The sequence below is a fragment of the Oryzias melastigma genome, linkage group LG13, assembly GCF_002922805.2.
Source record: "Oryzias melastigma strain HK-1 linkage group LG13, ASM292280v2, whole genome shotgun sequence".
In the NCBI taxonomy this organism is placed as follows: domain Eukaryota; kingdom Metazoa; phylum Chordata; class Actinopteri; order Beloniformes; family Adrianichthyidae; genus Oryzias; species Oryzias melastigma.
The window spans coordinates 25,651,060-25,673,551 of record NC_050524.1 but is presented as its reverse complement, the minus strand read 5'-3'; the positions used below and the strand labels follow the sequence as shown (position 1 = coordinate 25,673,551).

General features: G+C 44.1%; 1 protein-coding gene across 6 annotated transcripts in view; it reads right to left on the bottom strand.

The window, feature by feature from the left end:
- Nucleotides 1-492: 492 nt before the first annotated feature.
- Nucleotides 493-22,492, bottom strand: part of phldb1b (pleckstrin homology-like domain, family B, member 1b) — a gene marked incomplete at its 5' end in the record, with an annotated part of 66,731 nt that continues 44,731 nt past the window's right edge. The window contains 17 exon segments of one of the 6 annotated variants that reach the window (XM_024257970.1): nt 493-2,136; nt 5,375-5,460; nt 7,036-7,255; nt 9,204-9,350; nt 9,719-9,809; nt 12,447-12,738; nt 12,958-13,002; nt 14,060-14,162; nt 14,237-14,347; nt 14,491-14,616; nt 14,811-14,966; nt 16,060-16,149; nt 16,215-16,325; nt 17,950-18,105; nt 19,504-19,632; nt 19,830-19,967; nt 22,047-22,193. In XM_024257970.1, coding sequence (XP_024113738.1) covers nt 1,996-2,136; nt 5,375-5,460; nt 7,036-7,255; nt 9,204-9,350; nt 9,719-9,809; nt 12,447-12,738; nt 12,958-13,002; nt 14,060-14,162; nt 14,237-14,347; nt 14,491-14,616; nt 14,811-14,966; nt 16,060-16,149; nt 16,215-16,325; nt 17,950-18,105; nt 19,504-19,632; nt 19,830-19,967; nt 22,047-22,193 — 2,289 coding nt within the window. 6 annotated transcript variants of the gene reach the window in all.

Here is a 22,492-nt window from a genome sequence, read left to right as displayed (position 1 = left end):
CATTTCGGCTGTGGGCGGAGTCAGCCTTCAACTTCCTTGTTTGGGTACCCTTAAAACAAACGCGCTAAAATTTGAATTTAAGACGAAAGTTTTATTGGCAAATGTAACCATTGATATATGATTTTAAGGAGTCTGCCTCCTAGATCAAGTCTAGTCCTATGAAATAGTTGTTACGAACAAAACCCGAGTCCAGGAGACGAATCACAACAAATTAATCAAACATAATTTGAAATCATGATAAAAAAAGAATACTGAGGGAAGACTCAGAAAACGGGACGGCATACCCATTGAAGGACCAGGGGTTAAGGTTGATGAGTTTATTTTTTAACTAGTCAGCTTCAGCGGCGCTTCTTCTTCCTCTTCTATCCACGTCAGTTTCTCCTGTCAATCAGCTGGTCGAAAGAGAAAACCAACAGGACAGAAGGACTGGCAAAGAACTGGAAGGCCGTGACAATGTTTAAGCCACTTGGAAATACAGGCAGCAGGATTCAATGAAAAGTCAAATCTGGACATTTATTTCCACAATTTACACAGAATTACAGGATTTAGAAACTCTTAAACATTGTTCTGTGATTTACATCAGCTTAAATGTGACAACTGTTGTGTTTCTAGTTGGGCCAGCACGCAGAAATGAAGAGCTTTGATGGCCTCCTATGTTGGAACTCTGTCAGCTGCAGCTACAACAAAGAAGCTGTGCTGCCACCTGCTGGTGGTGTGTGTCATCACAGACAAGGACAAGCATCAGCAGTTCTGTGTGCCTGAACTCAACACAGAAGCAGCACATCAGTGGGGTGGGGGATAAACAACCATTACTTGTGCTCCAACACTTGTCTACAACAAACCACAGTTTCATGGTCACATGTGAGGGGGCGGGACTAATGATCGCTCAGTAACACTGTAGGTCAGAGGTCCCCAAACTTTTTCTTGTGAGCGTTACATAACTTTTTACTACACTGATGTGGGGCCAGGGACAGTTAGGCTAACAGAAAAAGAGTTTTCTGATAGTACTGTCTGCGATTGATGCTAACAGTGTTTCTGTTAGCATTTCTGTTTACGATTGATGCTAACAGTGTTTCTGTTAGCATTTCTGTTTACGATTGATGCTAACAGTGTTTCTGTTAGCCAAACACTGTTTTGCAAACCAAAAACACTTTTAGGAAAACACCATTTTGCTAGCAGTGCTAGCAAACAATCACAAAGCCAGATTGGGGGAATAAAAAAATCCCGCGTCTCTGATGTTGCTTAGGGGCATGGCCAAATGTGGCGGTGGGCCGGATCCAGCCCGCGGGCCGTAGTTTGGGGACCCCTGCTGTAGGTGAACCATAAAAAGGAAGTAAGTGAGTAACATAAAGGCTCCGCCTGAAGCTCAGGTCACTCCAAACCTGCCGTGGACCTTCACATTCCTGCTGCATCACAAAGGTAACACACTCTGGATGAGGCTTCATTTAAGGCTCGTGACCCAGTGAGGTGCAGGTTTAGGGAGAATCTGAGTGGGGGCTTATGGGGGGGATCTCCGTTCTGCACTTCTCATTAAGGTTCTTCAAGCTGGTATTGGAAGTCCTCCCACTGATGATGTTGCCCCTCCCCGCGTCCTTTAAGAGATCTTCGGTCTGGTACTGGTACGATTGCGGGATAGTTTTTAAGGTCACCTTTAAAAAAACCCCTTCACAGGTTCTGTCCTCAAACCTCCGGCCCTCCTGACGCTCAGGAGGGAGGAGCTATGGTTCATGACGGAGTGATGCGTTCTACGGTCAGGTTTGACCCTGAAGCGTGTGGATCTTCTAAGCCGGCGCTGATGACGGTCAGGACCAAACATGGCATAGACTCGTTTTGGCATTTTCTCTGTCAAGGTACAAAATCCAGAAACAAAAAAAATAGAAAACAGGACAAGATCTCCTTTTGGCAACATAGAAAGGCTCTGTGAGGTCCGACAGTTAACATTTGGTTCTGTACAGGGGGTGGGGGTCCCTTCAGTCCGGCGTGCTCGCCGCCGCTTCAGTTCATGAACTGCGTGTAGCCCTCCGCCCCTGTGACGATCACGTCCATCCAGATCCTCATGGCCTCTGCCGACGGCGCCACCATGTAGTACAGGCGGTCGTGGGTCTTCACGCAGAACGTCAGAGACGGATTCGGACTCTGCGGAACAGAAGGAGGAGTCAGCGAGTGGTTCTGAGGAACCAGAGAGGTTCATTCCTGCTGGAAGGGATTAAAGTCTGAAGAGCCCATCAGTGATTGTTCATTTATTAGGGTTTCTGGTTGGCAGGATACTGGAATAAAAGCGCCCCCTGCAGTAAGGATCAAGCAGCAAAGAGTCCTGGGAAAGCTGGATTTGGAACAAATCATGAGATGAAAACGTTCTGATTCTGGAGGAGGAGGATGAACTGAAACACGAACAGAAAACGACACAAAGAGTCTTTTTTAAGAAGACATCAAATGAGGCTTTAGACCAACAGTGGTCCTAGAACAGTGACAGCTGGCGCTCAAATAAAGTCACAGAATCTTTTTGAGAGGGAAATGAAGCAGTTCTGTTCCATGTTGCAGTTAGGATGAGGAATCCTTGTAATCTGCTGGTGCAGAGGTAGAGCGGCCAACCTCTGACTGAAAGGTCACAGGCTCGGTTCCCACCTAGTCAGTGCATGTGTGGAAGACACTGAACCCTACATTAATCTTCTGTTATAAAGTGGCACCAGTGTTCGCTATCAGTGTGTGAATGTGACTGTAAGGCATTTGCACTATATCACTATACATAGTTTTTTTTATTTCATCTTTTGATCTCAAAACGTTCCCAGTCGTCTTTTAATTATGATCCTGCTGTTTTTAGCTGAAATATACAAACTTCTGTCATTTTCTAGGACGTAGTATCTGCAGAGTGGCAGAAGTTCATCAGAAATTCACCTCTGAGTGGTGGGGTGGACTGTAGCCCCTCCCCCACTTCCTATCATCCATCTGTTTACACCAGGTGTGTCCTACATGTTTTCCAACCAACCTGCCATTGAAGCTACTGAACACGCCTGATCAGGTAATCAACAGCAGATAAGGTTTCTGGAAAACCAGCAGGAGCTCGGTCCTCAAGGACTGACTTTGGACACCTCGGTCCTCGAGGACTGACTTTGGACACCTGTGGTTTACTCTCTCCCACTAGCTTACAGCCCTGCACAACCTCAAGCTAACGCTAGCAGTGCAACATAAATAATCACCATCCAGTCGCAGAGTTTTGATCCAAAGTTCAGACAAGGAAAACAAAGAAGTTCATGGATTTATTTCTGTGCAATAGAACGCGTAGCAAAGCAAGTTCCAGACAGAGAAGCCAGGAATTCCGGTGTGAGCACGTTTCCTGAAAGTCTCCGTTTAAATGCGCGCCGATGTGGCCGGTGTGTGAGCACTTACGCATCTAAAAGTTTTTCCAAACAACATTTTTTCTTTGGCTCCTGATTCACCACAATTTGAATAAAGAAATACTCAGAAATGCAGTTTAATCTTATTTTTCTTTATATATGTCCTCCATCATCAGATAAATGCTCCAAGAGGGCGGCAGTGGCTCAGGCGGTAGAGCGGGTCAGCCAATGATCGAAGGATAGGCGGTTCGATTCCGGCTCCCGCCAGCCAAGTGTCGTTGTGTCCTTGGGCAAGGCACTTAACCCAACTTGCCTCCAGTGTGGCTCCACTGGTGTGTGAATGCGTATGAATGTTCCGGTGATGGTCAGAGGGGCCGTAGGCGCGTACTGGCAGCCACGCCTCTGTCAGCCTGCCCCAGGGCAGCTGTGGCTACAGTAGTAGCTTACCGTCACCAAGTATGAATGAGGTGTGAATGAATAATGGATACACAATGTAAGCGCTTTGAGCGTCTGGAAAAGCGCAGATAAATCTAATCCATTATTATTATAAGAACATATTATAAACACCAAAACACATTTTTTTTATCAGAATGGGTCTTTAGGCTGAGCTAGAAATCATTTAATATCTGATTACAAAAACAGTTTGTTCAGAAAAGAAAAAAGAACCTTTATTTTAGGGCTGTGAATATGGACGTGTTAATGCGCGCAATTAACAGAACATAATTAATTTGTAAATATTTATTAATCGTCCTCAGGCGTCCTCCTTTGCAGCTATGAGATCAGTGTAATACAAATATTTTAAAAGAAACTTTTTTGTACGTTCTGTGATTGAGATTTTATTGAATTAAAGAGATATTTTATCTTTTACTTTAATAAATAAGGTGGAGAACGAACGTCACCGGCTGTAATGCAGCAGCAGCAGCAGTGAAACCGCTATGGGGGGGCGGAGCCAAACGGAGCTGTCTACTGTTAAGAGGAAACCGACCAACATTCTATTTTGGGATGGGGACCGACATGAATTTTCCACAATAACAAGCACCGGTGTTGTCTAAAAATTGAGGAAACTCTGCGGTTCTCTGCGAAAGCCCCGCCCACTGACATCGCGGGAGGTGAACAGATCAGAATGGACAGACACGCCCCCACCTGTGTAGATTCCAGCTGAGCTGACCTGGAATCCAGCTGGATCAAAATTCTCTAAAAAATGTGTTTTATAATTTTTCACAAACATAATAAAGAAAATTTATGATGAAAAAAAATAAAAAGTTGAAAAAAAAAACAGAAAATGTCAAATAGACAGCAGCGAGAAATTCTTCTTTTTTGGGCTGTCTGGTGTGACTTTAGCCTGGATTATTTGTAGTTTCATTCAAAAATATGTTGATTAGTTTGTTGACAAATTTTATTCTTGTTTTACACCTAAAACTTTCATTCTATGTTGTAAAAACATTTTGGGGGTTTCCACGGCAAAATGAATAAAATTGTTATAAAGGTTTTAATAAAGGTAGTGTCACATAGGAGTGGTTGTAATGATTAAAATGATACCAAATAAGCAATCAGGTAGTCTTTAAAATGAAAATACAGAAAATTCAAAAGTAGACAAAAACAGAGTTTTAGACCCTGGTCCCAAAGGGTTAAAAATAAATGTTCTGAGTAAAATTGTGTGATTTCATATTGTGATTATTTGTAGATAAGTGGCTGGCAAATACTGTAACTAAAAAAAAAGGAAAAAAAAAAAATCGTTTCCCGGCCGTACTTTATTTACAAAGTGTGGTCAAAGGATTCCGTCCTGCAGTGAAGGTCCACATGGACTGTAACACACACCGCCTGCTGCTCGGCTGAGAGTTTGTTTTCAGGTCCTCCACCACAGCTCCTCCTTTGGTGGATCTGTGTTACGCTGGAGCCTCGAGCTGCAGCCTGTATCTGCTGTTGTCAGGTGTTTTGGTTGGTGAAGGCATCCTGACAGGGTCAGCTGTCGCGATGACCTCCCTCCCTAACCACAGACGTGTTGACAGAGAGCTGGAGTGACGGTGAGGGGGGGTTACCTTGGTGGCGCTGCGCAGGTGGTCGTAGTAGACCTCCTCGATGGCCTGGAAGTAGATGACCCCTTTCAGCTTGGTCTCGTGTTTGTCTGTGGGGACAGAGCCACGTGTTCAGGTCAGATACCGCCACATCCTGAAATCCTGACAGACTTTCATCCAGGCGGCAGATGAGAATGGAAAAAGACGAGCGCAGCACTTCTGTGGCGGTGTCAGACTGGTGGTTGCGCGGCTCTGGTTCATGGTTGCGCGTTGTTTCATCATTCTCTGCAGAACTGCAGCGGGGAACCGGTGGGGAACTCGCAGCCTTTCTGCCTGCAGGCACAAACACTCCAGCTGCCAACTTAAGAGCAGGAGGTGGAAGCGCAGCGGCTCATTTCGAGGAACAAGTCTTCTTTATAATGCGCGGCCGTTATCTGCTAACGAGCTCGCACATCTGCACCTGCATCCCCAGATTAGCAGCAATTAGCTGCTCTGAGTGTTCAAGGTCAGGAGAGGCGGCGAGCGCATCTCAATCAGCGCCTCAAAGAGTGTGCCCGTCTGCCAGGGAGAGGGGGCAGCACGCCTCCTCGCCTTTAAACAAGGTGCTCTTTAAGCATCTGAGCTCCACCTTCTGAGGACTTCAAAGGCCCAGTGAGCGGAGGGCTCCGGGCCCAGAATCAAATTACAGCGCCGCGCACGCCGCTGCTCCCAGTCTGCACCGATGTCATGCAGCACGGCGGCCCCCACTTCACAGGCTGCTTCACGCCAATTTACAGCCGTGCTGCCGCTCGCCTGATGAAACCCAGCACCAACCCCAGACGAACCCCCCATCCCACCCCGAAGCTTCCCGTGTCACTGAAGAGAAACGTCCACGCTCAGCCGAAACGCTGACAGAACGCAGCTCAGATTTACCCCGATGAGACTTTTCAGGAGGGCTTCTTTGGTGTCACGCATGGAACCACTGTCTCCACCCCCTCCAGTATGAGACCACACCCACAATCTGTACTACAAAAAAAACACACCTACATGATGAAACCACACCCACAATCTGTACTAAAATTAAGACCACACCCACAATCTGTACTACAAATAAAACCACACCCACAAGTTTTACTACATATGAAACCACACCCACAATCTGTACTATGATTAAGACCACACCCACAAGTGAAGCCACACCCACAAGATGAAACCACGCCCACAATCTGTACTACCATTAAGACCACACCCACAATCTGTACTACAAATAAAACCACACCCACAAGATGAAACCACACCCACAATCAGTATTACAGATGAAACCACACCCACAACCTTGACTACAAATGAAACCACACCCACAACCTTGACTTCAAATGAAACCACACCCACAAGATGAAACCCCACCCACAATCTGTACTAAAAATAACACCCCTCCCACAATCTGTATTACAGATTAAGCCCCACCCACAATCATTAATACAGATAAAACCCCTCCAGCATTCATTCTACAGATGAAAACACGTCCTAAATCTTTATTACAAATGAAACTTCATCCAGAAAGAGAACACCACACCACAGTTTTTTAAAAGGACTAAACCACATTCACAATATTTGTTTCAGACTAAATTACAGCCATTAGATCGAGGTTATATGAGAGTTTTTAGTGATGGGATCCACTCTCTAGCCACAGAACAGACTCGTACCCATGTAGTAAGAGAAGGTCCTCTTGAGGCGGTCAAACACGAACCAGCGTTTCTTCCAGGACTTGATTTTGCCCCCCATCTTCACCAGGTAGCCCTTGCACATCTTCTCGGTGATGATGACGTGGTAGCACATCTCCACGCTGTGGCCCGACGACTCCACGTGCGAGCGCAGGTCGAACTCCTCCTTGCGGATGGGCAGGTAGCGGGTCATGGGACGGGCCTGCACGGAGAGAACAGCGGTGTGAGGAATGGGGGTGGGGCTAAGAATGAAGCTTCTCCAGAAAACTGAGGGGCTTGTAACATTTCTTCTAGCAGATTTCCCGCACTACGGCCGCTCCGTCAATGAATATCTATTTTTGAACTTATGTCAAATATAAAGCTTTATGCTAGCTGTTTTGGAAAACAATGACTTTTCTAAATTCTTTAGGCAAATTTGGAGTAAGGCTAATATTTTAGCATTATGCTAACTGTTTTGGCAAAGTTTGACTTTTCTAAGTTCTTTGGGCTAACTTGGAGTTTAGCTAATATTTTAGCATTATGGTATCTATTTTAGCAAAAACAGACATTTTTCCAGTTTTCTTGGCTATTTCAGCATTTGGCTAATATTTCAGTTTCAGTATTTTCAGTTATTAACTCACATCTTCAGCAACCACATTCAGCTTCCAGCATTCACACTTGCATTATTGCAGTAGTGCTATAGATCTAGTTTCTTATTGAAATATGTTTCAACCAGTAAGGAGAGGCAGGTAAAGCAATGCCTCACCTGCTATCATGTAACCTATAGCCTACTTATAATAAAACAGATGTGTCCACTAGCCTGTTCCCTAAATGCAATTTATATATTCAATCATAATCGTAATCATTTCATCTTTATTTTCATGTTTCCTGTTTAGTTTCAGCACAGGTTGTGATGTCTACCATATGGTACTTTTAAATGATTTCAGTTTTTAAAAGCTTATCAAAACATTTGGGTTCTTGACATTGATTCTGTCCACTAGTGGACCAATGACGCAGTTATTTGATGTTTTAACCGAAGAAAAGATAAAAAAAAAAAGATATATGCAACTTCTACAGAGGACCCCTTTATATTTCTTGCCTACGCCCCCAAAAGGCTAAGTCCGCCACTAACTTGTTTGTTGCAGAATGGATCAAATGGCAAACAGTTCTTTTTTGGAAAAAAACAAAACAAAACAAAAGAGGGCTTGTTTCTGTACCTCACAGTGTGGAAAATACTATACATCAGATGGCATTTGAGCAAGAGTTTGGCTTGTCTTCAGTGACTGCTTTGTCCAGGACATGAACACGTGGACCATGCCAGGACCGGGTTGCAAAAGTAGTCCAGTTTGTTTTGGAGAACTCTTCTGCTATGTCCCAATTCCTTCACTAGACATTAGGAAGTGCATTCAGCATTTTCTAGTCTGTCCGAATCTACTAATCCAAAATCGAGTCCACTAGAAATGTCCCAGAAGTCTTTGCAAAAAACTAGCGTGCATTGATGCTCACTACATTAGCAAATATAGACCAAAATGCATTGCAGTTGACAGATTTTTGTGAAAAAAAACATTTCTTTAAATGTAATTTTTTTAATAAATTACAAGTTTTGCCAGTTTTTTATGCTAACTTGGCATTTAGCGAATATTTCAGATACATGCTAGCTGTTTTGGCTATTTTAGGCTTTTTCAGTTTTTTAGGCTAATTTGGAGTTTAACTAATATTTTAGCCTTATGCTAGCTGTTTTGGCAGAATTAGATATTTTACCAGTTTTTTAGGCTAATTTGGCATTCAGCTAATATTTTAGCTAGCTATCAGCTTCAGTGTCTTCAGCTATCAGCACTAGCATCCTTAGCGGTCAAATTCAGCTTACAGCATTCCCACTAGCATTATTGCAGGTAATGATGTATGTCTAATTTCTTAAATGTTTAGTTTTCTATGAAGATTACAGAAATGAATTATTTTAAATTTGGATTTCTGGAAAACTGTCATTTTTTATGTTTAAGCTGTGATTGATGCACTTTTTCTGTTGTGTGGAACTCATAAAAAAAAGGTTTGGGGACTCCTGGTTTAGACTAGGGAGACCAGCAGAACAACTGCCGTCTGGACTGAGCCACTGTATGTGAGCCCAGATAAAGGAGTGTGTTGGATCTACTGTCCAGCGCCATATTTCAAACCTGAGAGAAGTTCTTGGCCCTCAGCTTAACCTCCTTCTCCACAAGTCGCTGGCGGTGGAAAGCCTCGTCCTGCAGTCTCTTCTCAGCCTCCTCCCGCCTCCTCCTCTCCTCCTCCAGCATCTGACGGCGAGCCAGGCTCTCCCGCTCCTGGGGGAGGATCGCCTTCATTGAGTATGTTTTTGATCCGTGGCCTCTTTTCACATCCATACATTTATGCACACGCCTCTCTGCGCCTCCGCCGCAAACGTCGATCGTCTCCTGCTCGTGTGGAGCGTAACGATCAGCCAGCAGACCTGCTCAGGCCCTCATCTCTCCATGCAGAAGCACGTTCATGCAGGAGCAGCGCTTTGCAAGGCTCCACAGATGCATTAATAAAGACCCTCTACAGAGAAAAGGAGCACAAAACCTGCAGGAGTTTGATCTGATCCTCTTTAATGTACTCCTCCATCACAGCACCATCACACAATAACCTGATCAGAGTTATGGATGAGCGTCCTCCCGTTCATCCGTCTTACCCGGCACTCGATAAGTCTGGCTTTTTCCAGCTGCGCCTCCTTCAGCATCTGCTCCATCTCTTCAATCTTCAGCCCCTCCACGCCAGCGACTCTGCAGACAAACGCGGCGTCAATCGAAAGCCGTCCGAGAGGATCACAGTCCAACAGGATAACCCTGGAGTGGCGGTTGCCTCACGCTGCCGCCCCCGGCTCACTCAGACTGGGATTGATCCCCTCCCAGTGACTGCTTTATTTCATCACTGCCCAGGCCGGAAAATGACGATCTGCCCCTGAATGCAGCGTTCAGAGGCAGACGGCAGCAGCTGACTGTGAGGCTCATTCATCATGAAGACGCTTCCTGTCATCTGATCCTGAATATGAGGCTGAGAAATATCAGTCATGAAGAACTCTTCAATATCACAGTCTACAATAGGCACTGTCAGATTTACTCTAGTGGACCCTTTTCACGGTGACGTCAGACAAAAGTGAATAGTTACTTCTGGTGTTCACATTTAGAACAGCAAAGCTGAGAGCTGAACGCTGTTGGACACAATTTAATATAAACATCCATCCATCCATCCATCCATCTTCCAGACCGCTTTGTCCCTTTCTGGGTCGCGGGGGTGCTGGAGCCTAACCCGGCTGCTGATGGGCGAAGGCGGGGTTCACCCTGGACAGGTCGCCAGTCTGTCTCAGGGCCTCAATCACACACACATTCACTCTCACATTCACACCTAGGGACAATTTTAGAGTCACCAATGAACCTATGAAGCATGTTTTTGGACGGTGGGAGGAAGCCGGAGTCCCCGGTGAAAACCCACGCATGCACGGGGAGAACATGCAAACTCCACACAGAAAGGTCCCAGCCGGGAGTCGAACCGGGGCCTTCTCGCTGTGAGGCAAGAGCGCTAACCACTGCGCCACCGTGCAGCCCTTAATATAAACAATAAAAGATAATCTTACAAATTTCAACAGAAAAATGTACAATATTTATTTTATGAATGTCCTGCTGAACTGTATTTTCATTTCCTGTCTTACACTGTCCACAAATCTAAACACTAAGGAGAATAATCCTTTAATGTTTGAGGTTTCATTGAAAATATAAAGCTTTGATTTGAGCAGATATTATTCTAACAGGTTCTACAGTATTTTACTTGATGTTATTCACACGTGTTTTAAGTTCGATCGAGAACAGAAACTGATGGGAATTCATGCTGGACACATTTAATAGACACAGCCAAGATGATCATCGCTGCCTGTTGGTCGCGTGTGTTTTAACTGCACCCAAGGATAAATTTATTTCTTGTAATCAGAGGTATTGGTTGTTTTTTGGGGTATTTTAAGGGGTAATTATAAAAATAGGAATGCTTTTAATAGGATTTTTTTGATGATTTCAAATGATTTTGATTCTTGTTTCCCTTTATTATCTGCAGGATCAGACAAAGATATGAGCAACAGTAAAGACGAGCTTCATCAGATAATAACAACAGTTATTAGTAAATTTTGTGAACTCAGAAATGTAATCAACTTTAACTGGACAGAAAAGATCTTCTGCAGATCTACGTCTCATCCCTGTCGTGGAAAGCTAGCGTTAGCATTAGCATCAATTAGAAGAAGAAAATCTGAATGACCTTCATAATCAAACCAGCAGAATTCAATGAAGTTCCTGTAACCTTCATCTAACTATGACCGGGTTGTAGAGAGAAATAATCCACGACTGGTTTAATATCATCCAGAGGATTTTGGGGAAGCAGCTGTGGAGCATTCTGCAGGAGGAATACTGACATCTGATCTGAGAGGGAAATACAACCAGGAAGGACATTTATAAATAAATATTGTACTAATTTACAGTACAATTGACTAGATTAAGTGGTTTGCATTAAACAGCGTTCAGCTGTCAGCTTTGCCGTTCTAAACCATAGATATAATATTAATGTACAACCGGAAGTCACTCTACACAATCGCCGTTTGTGTGACGTCACTTGAAAAGGGTCTATTACTCTGGGAATGAGAATGACATGTTTCCACAATCCTAAAACGTAAAAGAGTCAATGTAGTTTAAAGACCCACCCCAAAGAAAATTTGTTTGAGGCTTTTTTTTCTGATAATGGAAGATAAAAATTAAAATAATTAAGCTCCAAATGGCTTTTGTGAGTATTTCTTTATTCTTATTCTTGGTGTTTAAAAAAAGTCTATTTACGATGTAGAAAATACACTGGGCCTCCATCCTGATACATCCACTTGCAGACAAATAGATCCACGAACATCTTTGTTTTATTCGTCTGAGCTGGAATCTGGATCTAAACTGTACGACTGAAAAGCTCTGATATTTCGTACTATTTTTTTTGTACCACAAATGTCTGATTGGGTGTGAAGAGCTGTAAGCTAGCAGTAGAGCATGTAAACAAAAAGCTCTCAGCAACAGAGAAGAGAAGGGGGGGAATAATCCCCACCATAACTCAGAGGTGAATTTCTAATGAACTCCTGCAGAAACAATGTCCTGGAAAATGATAGTTTTTTTTTTTTTTTTGCTAAAAACAGAATCATCATAATTAAAAGACAACAGCAAATGCTTTGAAAATAGTTCAAAAGATGATCAGAGAATAGTTTTGTAATAAATAAGAAAAGTATTTGCATTTTTCAGTACTCGTCCCTGAACCTCGCCACACTCACGTGCACACGCCACACTCATGTGCACACGCCACACTCACGTGCACACGCCACACTCATGTGCACACGCCACACTCACGTGCACATGTCAGGAGAGCAGGCAGAGTTGTTGCCGGTGGAGATGCTGGTGTCCATGCTGTCGGAACTCTCCAGGCTCAGCGTGTCGTACGGCTGCTCGCCCCCTGCTGGTGGTGGCTGGTGGTGCAGGATGGAGTGATGGAGCATGGGGGCGGGGCTGTAGGTCAGCAAAGGGACGGGGGCCAGGTGGGGCTGCGAGCCGTGGAGCGCCTCCCACTGACACTGAGCCTCGGCGGCCGCCCGCTGTTTGAGCTCGGCGAGTCGGCGGCGCTGCTCCTCAATCACCTGCTGACCTGTGGGGGGGGTCAGGAGAGGACCTGGTTTAGGGACAGAAGTGGAGCAAACATGGAGACCAGCAAGCCACCGGCAGCAGAAGCAGAACCCTGAAGCTGTAGGACCGTCACCGAGAGGAAGAGGAGGAGCAGCTCTCCTCCTTTCAGAGGAAAGCAGAACCTAAGAGGGTCAGCAGCAGAACCTCAGACATGAAGAGTGAAGGAGATGAGCTGCTGTACCTGCAGAGTCCCCCCCTGCTACGCTGGACCCGCAGCTCTGCAGTTCTGATGATGAAGAACACAAAGACGGGTCAGACCAGGTCTGGACCAGAACTTCAGGAAGAGCCTGATCAGCTCAGCTGCTCTTATTTACAGAGAAAGTCCAACAAATTCCAGTCTGAGCCCACAGTTTGGGCCGTTTGAACAGAGAACTGCTGTCCGCTCAGACACAGTGGGAACCTCTGGGGACCAGACCCGAAAAGAGGTTCTGAAGGAGAATGGACCAATGCTGGATGCTGCTGCTCCTCTCTGAAGAACCAGAACTTCACAAACAACCATGACTAATGCTAGTGTGAATGCTGTAAGCTGAATTTATAGTATATCATTTACATATTTCTCCAATTTGTGCTTGATAAGCTAAAAATATGTAGATTCTCTACATAATCATAGAAGGCTGCTAGAAGTTAGAAGCTGGGCAAAGTATGGTGCAGTGGGGTTCTGTCCTCTATTTTCATCTACTTCTCCTCTATTCTTTATTATTTATTTCTCAATATTAGTTCTGCATGCCTCTGTTGGTGCAGTGTGATTCATATGTTGTTCCTTCTTTCCCACTCCCCTCCAGGGAGAGCGGGAGACACTTCAGTTTCCAGGAGGCTCGTCGGTGCTCCTGTTCTTGGCAGTGGACCTCGCCTCTGGCACGTCTCACATCCCCAGCTGTCCCCCAGCACATCTGGATGAAGCCCATCTGCTACACTATTCAATCATGTAGAGTTAGATAAGCTAACAGTCCTGGTATCGCCTGTCTGTCCTGGGAGAGGATCTCTTCCTCATGTGGGGATCCCTGAGGTTTCTTCCTTGCTGATTTGGGAAGATGTAGGCATTATTTTTTATTACTGAAGTACAGAAATTGGCACTAATTGGGAACCAAAACCAAAGAACCGTTTTGGCACCAGAACTGAGTAAAACCCAATCAGAGCCAAACCTTACTCATCTGAGGGTCAGAGGAGCTTATAAAGCCCAGACCATGATTCCTCCTCCTCCATACTTGACCCACAGAAGCTAAGCTGTGTGGGTCAGAGGGAACCGGTCATTCCTAGAGCCGGCTCTGGTTCTGTTCGCATACCTTTCTGCTGCAGAGCCAGCTGCCTCTTGTTCTCGATGTCCTGCAGGGTGGCGGCCAGGTTTCTGGGCAGACTTCCGGTGCTGCCGACAGCCAGCAGGGGGCTCTGTAGAGTCACGCAGGGCGCACATCAGAGAAATATCAAACCCCGCCCCACGCCACCAATCAAAGCTTGCGTACCTTGGAGCTGGAGTTTCTCCCCAGTGTTGCAGCTCCGTGCTGCAGAGGAGACGAGGAGCCGGATAGAGGGGGAGAGGGGCCGGGGTCGCTGTCCAACTTCGAGCGAAACACCTGTTTGGGGGAGGGGCAGAAGGACATGATGTGAATCCCTCTCACAGTTCATTCTGAGGAGCTCCTGATCCCGAGCATCGCAGAGGAGATCCCAGAAAGGAGGACAGAGCAGGAGGAGGAGGAGGAGGAGGAGGAGGGTCTACCTGCAGCGTGGGCCGGCAGCCCATCCGAGGGCGGGGACAAGGGCGGCTGGGGGCCGTCACCATCTCTTGGTACCACAGCTCAAAGTCCAATTTAGCCAGGTGAGGATGGCTGGACTCAGAGCGGCTCTGAGGAGCCCAGAGAGGAGCAGAGAGGAGATGAGCAAAGGGAGGAAACAGTGAAGAGGAGCAGATTAAAGAGTCAGGTTCAGAGTTCAGGTGCTTCATCTGCTCCCTAATGGAGCCTTGATTTTGATCCTCTGTTTGGTCCGCAGCCCAAAGAAAAGCTCAAATGAGGAGAAGCAGGAGGACACAGCACACACCTCCATGAACAGAGAAGGGGAGGAGCCTGCAGAGAGGAGGAAGGAAGGGGCGGGGCCACCTGCTGGCCGCAGGGGCTGGCAGGTGGGGGAAGTGGGGGACGACTCCACTTTTGGCATCCCAAACATCTGACTGAGCTGGCCCATCGTCACATACTCCTTCATAGAGAAGAGGAGGAGGAGGAGGAGGAGGAGGAGGAGGAGGAGGAGGAGGAGGTAAGAAGAAGCAAACACAGTCACAGATCTGGAGCAGACTAGATTACCTGAGATCAGATCCTTCTCCCAAAGTTTTCGATTTAACTAAATCCAAAGCTTTAACAATGACAGGTAAAGACCAGCTAAAGATTTTATGGCAACAAACACTTGGGCTTGCTGTCATGGCAACAAGGCTTAAAGCCAGACTCCAATCAGACCTTAAGTCAGATGACTTATTGCAGGAGTGTCAAACTCAATCACACTGGGCTCACAATCAAAACTGAAAGTGAAAGCTAAAAGCACTGAAGCTGATAGCTGAAGATGAGGAAATTGGTAGCCAGCTAAAATATTAGCCAAGTGCCAAATTAGACCCCCCCCAAAAAATAAAAAAATAAAAAACTTATCCAAAACAACTAGCATGCAGTGGAAAAACATGGCTAAATTTCAAAATATTCTAAAGAAATGAAGAAGCCAAAATGTGTCACAACAGCTAGTGTGTAAATATTAGCCTAACTCCAAAACAGCCTATAAAATCTTACAAAAAAAGTCTACATTAGTCAAAAGAGCTAGCATGTACCTGAAATATTCAGGTATTTGACACGTGACTTAAGGTTTCTAACCTTTCAGATGGAGGTTTATAACGTGCAGGATCACACGTTTACATGTCTGCACAAAGGAAATACTCTGTTTGTATCCTTCTCTGACATTTGTAGTTCATTACAGAGAATTGTTTAGAAGGCGGAGTCTCCTGTTTGATAAGGGAGATGAGGAGAAATGAGCATGTTTTATAAATTTAGGAAATATACACCCTAAAGGTCTGAACAGGGGGTGGAGCTGAGAAAGGCGGGGCTTCTGAACAGAGATAATATTTGAACCTTTTAACACACTCTTTTTCATACTGTAACTCTTTAACTCTTCCATTGACCGCGAAAACACTGGAAGAGCTACGATAGTTGAAAGAATGCCAACACTAAAGCTTCAGTGTAAACCTGCAGAGGTCAGGGGGTTAGTCGGTAAACTAGCTGGTCAGTTCCAGAGAGGAGGCAGCTTCACTCACCTCCCTTAAGGCGGAGGAGGACCTGGAGAAGCTCTTTCCTCCAGACAGACTGCTGTAGCTCCTCTCCATTGCCGTCAGCCTGTCCTTCTCCTGCAGAACACACATCTCAGAAGCAGAACTTCTCCCCGAGGAAAGCTTTTGGGGTGAGTGCAGACCTTCTGCAGCATCTGCAGCGTGAGCGTCCGGTCTTTGGCTAGCCGCTCGCGCTCCTGAGACGCCTGCAGGCCCAGCTGCTCGGCCTGCTTCTGCAGAGCCGACACCCTCTCCTGCAGAGACAGCAGACCGTCAGCTCCTGCATCCCAGCGCTAGAACCACATCTACTGTCTCACGTCGAATGTGGAAGCTAGCACACCACTCTCCAAAATACTAATTAATTGCAAAGTTGGAAAAAATTAATCGTAATTCAATCTTTTTTTAGTTAAAGTATTTACCAGTCACTTATTTGCAAATAGTCATAATATGAAACCATATGCAAAATCATACATTCAGAACGTTTATTTTTAACCTTTTAAGGGTCTAAAACTTAGATTTTGTCTACTTTTGAATTTACTTCTGTATTTTCATTTGAAAGACAACCTGTTTGCTTATTTGGTATCATTTTAATCAACACAATTTCTCCTATGTACTAGCTTTAGTTTGTCATTTCTCCATGTGGTATTCACACACTAGACATAAAATCACATAAAAACAAAAAATTCCATCTGGAAAAATGAGATTCATTTTGCTGTGGAAACCTTAAAAATGTTTAACAAACTGTGTTTACAACATAGAATGAAATGTTTAGGTGTAATTTCATAAAAACAACAAGAATGAATTTGTCAACAGAGTAAACATGTTTTTGAATAAAAATCCAGGCAAAAGTCGCACCAGTCAGCCCAAAAAATAAGAATTTCTCACTACGGTCTATTTTGAAATTTTCACAGATTTTATTTCTTTTTTCTCATATATTTTCTTTATTGTGTTGGTGGAAAATAATAAAACATTTTTTGGAGGAAAGAAATTTGATCCAGCTGGATTTCAGGTCAGCTCTGGAATCTACACAGGTGGGGGCGTGTCTGTCCACTCTGATCTGTTAACCTCCCGCGACGTCGGTGGGCGGGACTTCGTGGAGAACCGCAGAGTTTCTGTAATTTTTAGATAACGCCGGTGCTTGTTATTGTGGAAAATTCATGTCAGTCCCCATCCCAGAATGAAATAATGATCGGTTTCCCCGATGTTGGATTTCTAACAGCAGACGCCCCCCCGCCCAACATAGCAGGAGCGCTGGTCTGCATTACAGCTGTTAGACTGATGTTCGTTCTCCGCCTCATTTATGAAAACAAAAGACCTCTTTTGTCCTAAAACGACAAATAAATGCCATGTTATCTCTTTAATTTTTAAAAATCCAAATCACAGAATGTAAAAAAAAGTAAAATTTATTTAAACATAATTTTATTACACGCCTGAGGGTGTTAATAAGTATTAAGGCATCATTTATGATTTATTAATTGTCCTAATTATTAAACATAATAAAATAATATATGTGAGCTTTCATAATATATATATTATTATATTATAATATAAAAACTCAGATATATGATTTTATTATATATAATTATTAAATATAATATAACAATATATCCAGCCTTTTATTATATATATATTTATACTCTTATGACATTTTACAAAAAACATTCTTGCACGACCCAAATATATATCTATATCTATATATATAGATATATATATATATATATATATATATATATATATATATAGATATATATAGATATATATATATATATATATATATTTTATATATACACCACCATCAACAGAAGAAAGGTAAAGCCACCAAGTTTATTTGTGTTACATTATCTCCAGCTTTTTCCTAAAAGGGCGGAGTCTGCTCACCTTCCGTTTGGCCACGCCCCTCTGGTACTCTGCTCGCTCCTGAAGCAGCTGTTGACTGATGGTTTCCCGCTCCTCCTCCAGGCTGCTCTCCCTCTCCAGCTGCTGGAACTCCAGGTCCTCAAACTTCTTGGTTCCTGCCTCCAGCAGCTCTCCATCCTGACGGAGCAGCACAGTGGGGCGGGTTACACTCCAAACGCAACGGTCCAAAGGCGACACAGAGACGCACAAACACCTGAGAGCCACAGCCACTCTGTCTCAGAGTTACAGAATCCACCTCAAACACAGTTCATCCATTGACTGTATAAGAGAACTGGAGTGAGTCAGTGTGACGTCACTTACAGAAAAGGTTGCTCTTCCAGCATCATTGAAATAAAATCAAATCATTCGTCATCTTTTGGCAAAATGGATGCTGATATGTTAGAACCAGACGATGTCAGTAAGCAGTGATTGGTCCGAGAGGGTCTGAGTCATTGTTTCTATGGTAACCATTCTTACCAATCAGGAGTGAGCTAGTTGGGTCTACACCCCTACCACTGAAAACAGGCGCAGGAGAATCTGTCAATCAAACATTTGGATTGTTGGACACAGTGGCCAGCGGGCACCATGTCTTTTTGAGCCATCTGATTCATCAGTATAAAAAAAAACAAATTAAGGATTACCCAAAATAAAAAAAAAGGTATCAGGTCAGGATCAGGGGACAAACAGAACCACACAGATTTCTCTGTGGAAGTCTATGGGATTCTGGCTTCTTGGAGCAAGCAGGTTCTTCCTGTTTCTGGAACAGGAGTCACTCAGTCCAGTTCTCATATACAGTCAATGAGTTCCACCCACACATAGAGTGATTGAGAGTCATGGGTTGTGTCACTATATAGTGCGCTCACCGTTTTCTAGTGCTGTCCGAATCTACTAATTCCAAAATCGAGTGAACTCGAAATTTCCCACAAGTCTTTGTGAAAAACCAGTGTGCATCGATGCTCACTAGATTAGTGAATATAGACCACAATGCATTGCGGTCAAACAATTTTGAACAAAAAAAAACTTCTTTAAATGTAATTTTTGAATAAACATCCACATTTTCCCCATCAGAACACAGTGGAGTCATAAATAAACACAGTGAAATGTTAGTATTGATTTGATATTCACTTTGTCAAATCGATGACGTTATATTTGATGTTTAGAAAACTAAAGACAAGTAGTGAGCATCGTGTCCGGATTACCTTTAAAATCCATGGCACTATATAGTTTTTTAGTAGTCAGGGGTTAGGGGGTGTTTGCTGATAATCCAGTCCTGTTTGAGGACAGTACCGGTAATAGTCCAGATGTTTCTTCATGAACATGTTGGATTTTTAAAGAAAGCTAAAAACATAATAACATTTTTGTTTGTTTTTCAAATCTGTCTTCTCCTAAAGGTGGAATAGGATCGATCCTGATTTACTACAACTAAAGCCACCACAGAAGAAGCTCATAAAGCACGGACTGAAGATCCACCTGACCCACAGAACCCAAATGAAGTCTAGCAGGTGGATGGGAGTGTGTTTGTGACTGAACACCCACCCTCTTGAGCTGTTCCTGCAGCTGCTCCCTCAGGGACTCTGGACAGTTGTGGAGCTGGTTCTTCAGCTCGGCGTAGCCCTCCTGGAGCCTCTGCAGGGCCCGACGCTCCGCCTCAACTTTGGCCCTTTCCTGAATGGAGACACATTACACCCCCACACTCAAGACCGAGACAAACATTTAAATCTACACACATCGCATGGCAGAGACCACGTCAGGCCTCCCATCAAATCCTGACTCCGGTCAGCGTGGGGCTTTTTCTGAACCAGAAACAGCCCCAGAACGAGTTCTCCCATCATCACCATTCATACCCACTACGGTGGCTTTACCTTGTCCTTCTCTCTCTGGATGGCACCCTCCAGCTCATCCAGCTTTATCTGTAACTGACTTATGATGTCGGTCTCCGCCTCCATCTGGTCAAGCTCGGCCTGCCGCTCACCCTGGAGCAAGGCACGCTCCATCTCTGCCTGGAACCCAATAGTAGTAGAAAGAACACACAGACGTCGATGAAGATTTGCGTTTGATGGTCTAGAGCACATGTGTCAAAGTTGAGGCCCGGGGGCCGGATCCGGCCCTCCGAGTAATTTTATTTTATTGTTATTAATGACCCAATGTTATCTTGTGCTTATTTCTAACTTTTGCCAAGAATATTGAATCTTATTTAAGGTTTAAATTTAGTTGTTCTGGAATAATATTCCTGCCATTTTATTATTCATAATTATGTTAAAAAATTTCAGTTTTAAAGTTTTAAAAATTGTCATTCTGCTAGTTTTTGGACAATTTTGGTATTTACTAAGATTTAAAGATTTAAAGTCCCCCATAACAATTTTTTTAATTTTCTTTAAACGTTTCCAGTGGGGTTTTAATTAGGACTGTGAAGTTTTTAACGAAAAATCCACATCCTAAATGTCTTAAAAAGCCATTTTTCCTGTTGATCTGAAGCCCTTGTTTCCAAAAATCCCTGTGTGGGGGCGTGGCTTATGGTAATGAGCTTTGTAACCCCGCCCCGTAACCCCCAGACATGCTAGTGAGATACACACTTTGATAAGCCCATGAAAAAATAAAAATAAGAATAAAACATGATCATTTAGCTGCACTGCAGCAGCAGCACTAGCTGGAGCTCAGAACTGATTTCATGCTAGCATGCTGATTGTTGAATTCACTTGAACTAGAAATCTAATGAAATGCCAGAATACAGAAAGGGTCTCATTGTCTCCTTTTTGTAATGTGTGCAGCAGTTCTGACGTTTTCAGATGCAGACGAAGGGTTACGTTCAGGAGAACGGTTCCGGTCCGGTTAAACCACCCGGTGGATCTTGAGCGGAGCTGCTGTAAAGCAGTGGTGCTGGTGCTGCTCCTCGCTGCTCCTCCGTGGGTTGGATCAAACGTGGACAGCTGATTTGTGACAGCTAATGGGATTTTACGTTCAGTTTCTACTTAAAGACGTGAGGCACACTTGAAAAAATCCCGTCTTGGATGCAATTAAAATACGAGCGGTCAATGCAATAACGCGCGGCTTCACTGCACGTCTGACGTGGAGCCGACATGATCTTCAATCACTTTTTTTCTGCTCGTCACATATAAATACGTACAAAAACATCAGTCTAAAATAAAACCTACCGGTGAAAGTGCGGGCTCTGCACTGTGTACTGCATCCTTCCTCAAGAATAAATACGTTGAAAAATTATTCTTTTTCGGCAAAACATTCAAATAATTATTGACGTTGCTGTGACCAATAGATCCAATCCATGTTTTCCTCAGAGCAGATTCTTTGGGAAATAATGAAAGCTAACATCAGTTTGGCCTTTCACTGAATTACAGTTCTCTACAGCACAGTAGTGGGATGTTATCTTCTCTTCTCTGGCCTCTACAGCTGCATCCGGGCCAGCTATCGTGATGTAAGAAAGTCTCAGAAATTCAAACAGAGTTTTTCTCAGGCCCTTTGAGTGCCGGCGACTTAAAAGGAGAAATACTCAGAAATGCAAACACGAAATGATTTATTATTATATTTTTTCTCTTCCGTAAGAAAAATGCCACACATACATGTTAAAAACATAAAAAACATGATTTTCATTGGAGGGAGAGTTTAATAAACAAACCCAGATGTCCTCAGCCTCGTCGCCATGTCTGGATTCACCAGATAAAACAGCTACAATCTGAGTTTGGTCAGTTCCACCGAGTCACTGAAGTACCGCTGAAAGCATCCGTCATTCAGACGCAGTAGATGGTGCACCTCACCGTACCGGAAGAACTGCTGTATGACCTCATGAACCCAGACTTGGAGACATGACTACATGATCTGTCAACATCCTCTGTGTCTTCCATCCATGACTGTATATAAGATACTCGGATCAATCAATGTTTCCATGAGCTTTGGACAGTAGCTCCGCCCACATGTGGCAAGAGTGTCAGGATTATGAACACATTTTTGGACAAATTCACTGTGCGTCAGAGCAGAAAATGTGGAAGGGAGTCTGCCACATTAGCACAACACTTCTCCTGTCTCAGTCTGGAATCTTCAAACCACATCTCTTCATCTTCACTTACCTCTTGTTTGGACTCCTGGAGCTGCTGCTCCAGCTCAGTCAGCCGGGTCTTCAGCTCATCTATTCGGGCCAGAACGCAGACCCTCTCCTCCTCCAGGTAAGCCAGCTCTGAGCGGCTGCTGCTGCTGGGATTGGACGAGTCCTCGTGCTGCAGGAAAGACAGTGGTCTGGTTAGCAGAAGGATCAGAAACAACTGAACCCCAGCATGCTGTGCAGTAGTGCTGCCACAAACAATTATTGTAACAGTTTACTAACCAATGATTATTTTTCTGATTAGTCGACTAATCGGTTCATACGCAAACTGGATGTAAAACACACATCTTAACCAGAATTAGCTTTAAGCTAACTAGAAACTATATTTATGGCATTATCTGTGATAATGATAGTGTGAATGCTGTAAGCTGAAGATGCTGAAATTGATAGCTGAAAACACTGAAGCTGATAGCC